We start from the raw sequence: 5,948 nt of genomic DNA, 5'->3' as shown, positions 1-5,948 counted from the left end.
TTTTTTCTTATACTGTTACTCATCTCTTAATTTAATATTATGATCCCTATTTACACTCCTTAATCTTTCAGTTAACTTGTAGCTGTCATTGCCAGTTGTTAGTGTTACCGTATTTATGAAGTGAAAATGTATGATACTATTAAATTCAAATTTAAGATAAACCAAAAAAAGATAATCACAGATGAAAAAATGTCAGATCTTAGAACTAAAAGCATATGGGAAATCAGGGAAAAGTAAAATATAGCTTGAGCTTTCAACTAATCTCAATTCTTTGTCTTTGAACTCTTAGAAGTAATTTAGCCTATTAAAAATTGTAGCTAGATTTTTTTCCAGTGAATTTAGAAGGAGCTTTTTGATAAGAAACAGGCACAAAGTATGAAGCAGAGTCAGATAATCACTACGTCTTGTTGAAATCCCCAACTCTTGATATAAGATTTCTCTTATGCCAAAACAGTGGCAGTGTTTTCCAAGGTTTGTCCTAACCCTATCAACAGAGCCTGACTTGCACTAGATTGTTTTTAAAAATGTTTTATATGTTATCTTTACAAATCTAATTGCATCCAGGCAAGCTGATGAAGAATTCCAGATCCTTGCAAACTCCTGGCGATACTCCAGTGCATTTACCAACAGGATATTTTTTGCTATGGTGGATTTTGATGAAGGCTCTGATGTATTTCAGATGGTAAGCTATTTGGTTATTCTGTTAAATAGAAATTGGTAAACTATATATAATGTGGAATACCTCTTTTTCAACCGCTGCAAGAAGTTAAATAGGACTTGTCTTATGTAAGATCTAGAGTAGTTAGTGAAATAAAAGCTGAACTTAAGCTAAACATGAAATATGGTGGTCAATACTAACTTGTTAGAATATGGAAATTGGGTAGAAATCATGTAAACTTATATATATATATATTTTGTGGTAAAATATAATAAAAAAAAGTACCACTTTGTTTTTAAGTGAACAATTTATCAAGTAACTTTTTAATTCAGAACAAGAATCCCACTATTGTGTAATACTGTAGTTCTTGGTAAGAGCTAGGTACCTGTCTTTAACCTCTTGTGGCTTGTCTTAGTGGAAAAGCTCCTTCTTGTTCAACATTTAACTTTTTCCTGTGCCCTATATCCTATACCTACTGGCTCTATCAATCATGACCTCTCTTACCGCTTTTTTTTCTTTTTAATTAAAACTATTCTTTGAGGAACTTATGGTTCACAGCAAAAATGAGAGGTAGATACAAAGGTTTTCTGTTATGTCTTATGCCCCTGCACATTAATAGCCTCTCCATTATCAACATCCCCCACCAGAATGGTATGTTTGTTACAGTTGGTGAACCTCCATTAACACATCGTAATCACCCAATGTGCATAGTTTATATTGTAGTTCACTCTTGCTCTTGTACATTCTGCTGATTTGGACAAAAGTATAGTGAGATGTATCCATCAATATGTATTCATAAACAGTATTTTCACTGCCCTAAAATTCTCTGTACTCTACTAATTCCTCCCTCCACACTAACCCTTGGTAATCACTGATCTTTTAGCTGTCTCCATAGTTTTGCCTTTTCCAGAATGTCATATACTTGGAATCATACAGTATGTAGACTTTTCAGATTGACTTCTTTCACTTGGTAATATGAATATAAAGTTCCTCCATGTCTTTTAATGGCTTGATAGCTCATTTCTTTTAAGAGCTAAATAATATCCCATTGTCTGGATATACGAGACCTTGTTTATTCTTTCATGTACTGAAGAAATCTTGATTGCTTCCAAGTTTTAGCAGTTATGAATAAAACTGTTATAAACACCTGTATGCAGGTTTTTATGCAGACACAAGTTTTAACTCCTTTGCATAAATACCAAGGAGCACAGTTGCTGGATCATATAGTATGTTAGGGCTTCCCTTGTAGCTCAGTTGGTAAAGAATCTGCCTGCAATGCAGGAGACCTGAGTTCAATTCCTGGGTTGGGAAGATCACCTGGAGAAGGAAATGGCAACCCACTCCACTATTCTTGCCCGGAGAATCCCATGGACAGGGGAACCTGGCAGGTTACATACAATTTATGGGGTCGCAAGAGTCGGACATGACTGAGCAACTAAGCACAGCACACACATAGTATGTTAAGTTTTGTAAGAAACTTCCAGACCATCTTCCAAATTGGCTGTACCATTTTGCATTCCCAAGAGCTGTGAATGAAAGTTCCTGTTGCTCCACTTCCTCCTTAGCACTTGGTGTTATCAGTGTTCTGCATTTTGACCATTCTAATTCCCAGGTAGCTCAGGTAGCTCATGCAGGAAACGTGGGTTTGATTCTTGGGTCAGGAAGATCCCCTGAAGAAGGGAATGGCAGCCCATTCTAGTATTCTTGCCTGGGAAATCCCAGGGACAGTGGAGCCAGATAGGCTGCAGTCCATAGGATCGCAAAGTCGGACACGACTTAGCAACTAAAACAACAACAGTTGTGTAGCAGTATCTCATTGTTGTAATCTGCATTTCTTTGATGACATATAATGTGGAGTATCTTTTCAACTGCTCATTTGCCATCTCTGTATCTTCTTTGGTGAAATGTCTGTTAAGGTCTTAGGCCTATTATTTATTTATTTTTGGCTATGTTGGGTTTTCATTGCTAAACATGGACTTTCTCCAGTTGCAGTGAGTGGGGGCTATTCTCTAGTTGTGGTGTACAGGCTTCTCATTTGCAGTGGCTCCTGTTTTTGCAAAGCATGGAATCTAAGGCACTCAGGCTTCAGTAGTTGTGGTTGGAGGCCTCCAGAATGCAGTCTCAGTAGTTGTGGTGCACAGGGTTTGTTCTTCCATGACATGTGGAATCTTCTTGGACCAGGCATCAAACCTCTGTCCCCTGCTTTGGCAGGCAGATTCTTTACCACTGGACCACCAGGTGTCCCCCATTTTTAAAATTGGATTGTTTGATCCCCTTGTTGAGTTTTAAGTCTGTGCCTTGTCATCTCACTCTCTTACTTTTTGTCTTTTGCACAGCAAAAACATGTAAATTTAATGAAGTACAACTTATCAGTTATTTCTATCATACATTGTGTCTTTGATGTTGTATCTAAAAAATCATCACTATATCTGACGTCATCTAGATTTTCTACTATGTTATCTCTTAGGAACTTTATATTTTGTCTTTGTATTTTAAGGCCTTTGATCCATTTTGAGTTATTTTCTTTTTTCTATTTTTGACCATGCCTTGCAGCATGCGGGATCTTATTCCCCAACCAGGGATTCAACCCATGTCTTCTGCATTGGAAGCACAGAGTCCTAACCACTGGACTGCAAGGGAAGTCCCATTTTGAGTTATTTTTTGTGAACAGGACATGGTCTGTGTCTAGGTTTTGTGGGGGTTTTTTGTCTGTTTTTTTGCTCACGGATATCTAGTTATTTTAACACCATTTGTTAAAACTATACTTTCTCCACGTAATTGCTTTTTCTCTTTTGTTGACAATCAGATGACTATATGTGGTTCTACTGCTGGGCTTTTTATTCTGTTCCTTTGGATACCACACTGTTTTGATTGTTGTTGTTCAGTTGTGAAGTCATGTCTCACTCTTTGCGACCCCATGAACTGCAGCACACCAGGCTTCCCTGTCTTCACTGTCTGCTGGAGTTTGCTCATTTCTGTCATTCATTTCACTTATATATAGGTACATACACACATAAAATTGAATACATTGCTGCTATTATTTTGAACAAACTGTTATGTGTTAGTTAATTAAGAATAAGAAAAACAAGTTTTTATTTTACCTTCACTTATTCCCTCTTCAGTCCCTTTCTTTCTTTATGTAGATTCAAGTTTCCAACCTGCCTTATTTCCCTTCTCTCTAAAGAACTTCTTTTAACATTTCTTGCAAGGGATTGTTTGTCTGAAAGTCTTTATTTCTCCTTCACTTTTTTTGGGAAGAAGTTTATTTTTAAAATTTTTAACTGTGCTAGGTCTTCATTGCAGCACACAGGCTCTTTGTTGGGGTGTGCGGGCTTTCTCCAGTCGCAGTGTGAGAGGGCTTCTCTAGTTGTGGCACATGGGCTTTAGGGTGTGCAGGTTCAGTAGTTGCTGCACACAGGCTTAGTTGCCCCGCAGCATGTGGGATCTTAGTTTCCCAACTAGGGATTGAACCTGGATCCCATGCATTGGAACATGGATTCTTAATCACTGGCCCACCAGGGAAGTCCCTCTCTTTCACTTTTGAAGAATAATTTCACAGGGTATTTTTTTCTCTCAACACTTTAAATATTTCACTCCACTTTCTTCCTGTTTGCATGGTTTCTGAAAAGAAGTTGGATGTAATTCTTATCTCTCTTACTTTATGGGTAAAGCATTTTATTCCTCTGACTTCTTTAATAAGAGTTTTTTCTTTGAGTTAAATTATATGCATGGGTATGTTATTGGCATTTATCTACTACTTATTCTTAGAGCTTCCTGAATTTGTGATTTAGAGTCTGATGTTACTTTGGGAAATTTCTCCGTCATTAATATTTCTTCTGTTCCTTTCTCTTTCTTCTAGTATTCCCATTATGTATATGTTACACCTTTTGTATACCCACAGTCCCTGGATATTCTGTTTTGTTTGTTTTTTTGTCTTTGTTCTCTTTATTTTTCAGTTTTCAAGGATTGTATTGATAAATCCTCTAGCTCAGAGATTCCTCAGCCATGTCCTGTATACTGAGTCCATCAAAGGCATTCTTCATTTCTGTTACAGTGGTTTTCATCTCTGGTATTTCTTTTTTGGTTGTTTTTAGGATTTCCATCTCTCTTATGTTATTCATCTGTTTTTGCTTGCTATCTACTTTATCCTTCAGCCCTAGGGTTGCTTGACAGCCCTTCTTAGAGTATACTTACTTATGGACAGAGCCAGTATCTTGTAGCTATTAGTGCTAAGCACATAATAGATGTTCAAGTAAATATCAAACGAATGGCTTAATGTTCCATTTTACAGTATGTTACTGTGCTGGTCATATTTTAGTCTCACACAGTGCCATAAATCAAAATCAGTGTATTCATAAAACATGCTGCAACCTAAAAGATTAGTGCATTTAGGCTTTTTTAGACCAAAGGAAACAGTTTTTAGAGTTTAAGAAATTGCTTTCTCATTCTCTACTATTCAAGCAAGGATTGTTTTGGAAATTAAAAATTGTAATTTCATTTATCTTACCAAGATACACATAAAGTTTTCTTCTACATCAAATACCTTTTAATATCAATGTCCATTTTAGAGCTATATTTAGAGTTAGTGGTATAAGGATGGTAGTGTGTCCATCTGTGGAATAAATTCGAATCTCTCTCCAAAGAATATTGTTATATGCCACAGCATACAAAAGCCATGCATGGATAAAAAGTGATAACCTACCAAAAACCGTACATCTTATTTTGGCTCTTTAACATCTAAGGATTGTCAAAGCCTATAAGATTTAAAAACAAATTTTAATTGTGAGAAAATATGTGTGTGTGCATGCTAAGTTGCTTTAGTCATGTCTGGCTCTTTGTGATCCTGTGGACTGTAGCCATCAGGCTCCTCTGTCCACAGGATTCACCAGGCAAGAATACTGGAGTGGGTTGCCATGTCCTCCAGGGGATCTTCCCAACCCAGAGATTGAACTTGCATCTCTTGTATCTCTGGTATTGGCAGGCAGGTTCTTTACCACTAATGCTGAAATGTACTATCTTAACCATTCTTGAATATAGTTCAGTAGTGTTTAGTACATTCACATTTCTGCATAACCAATCTCCAGAACTCTTTTCACCTTGTACAATGAAACGGAAACTCTTTATACATCACATAACTCTTTATTCCCTCTTCCCCCAGCCCTTGGAAACTTATCATTCTGCTTTCTATCTCAGTGAACTTTACTGTTGTCAGTACCTCATATAAGTGGAATCATACATACTTGTCTTTTTGTGACTGTCTTATTTCACTTAGTGTACTGTCCTCAAAGTT

At 36.9% G+C, this 5,948-nt stretch overlaps 1 protein-coding gene across 1 annotated transcript in view; it reads left to right on the top strand.

The window, feature by feature from the left end:
• Positions 1-5,948, top strand: part of MAGT1 (magnesium transporter 1) — a 17,573-nt gene that overhangs the window by 3,069 nt on the left and 8,556 nt on the right. Inside the window, exon 2 of the mRNA XM_010846825.1 lies at positions 565-682. Coding sequence (XP_010845127.1) covers positions 565-682 — 118 coding nt within the window. The remainder of the gene's footprint in view (positions 1-564; positions 683-5,948) is intronic.

The sequence above is a fragment of the Bison bison genome, unplaced genomic scaffold (genome assembly GCF_000754665.1).
Source record: "Bison bison bison isolate TAMUID 2011002044 unplaced genomic scaffold, Bison_UMD1.0 scf7180017849255, whole genome shotgun sequence".
In the NCBI taxonomy this organism is placed as follows: domain Eukaryota; kingdom Metazoa; phylum Chordata; class Mammalia; order Artiodactyla; family Bovidae; genus Bison; species Bison bison.
This window is presented reverse-complemented; position numbering and strand designations above follow the sequence as displayed.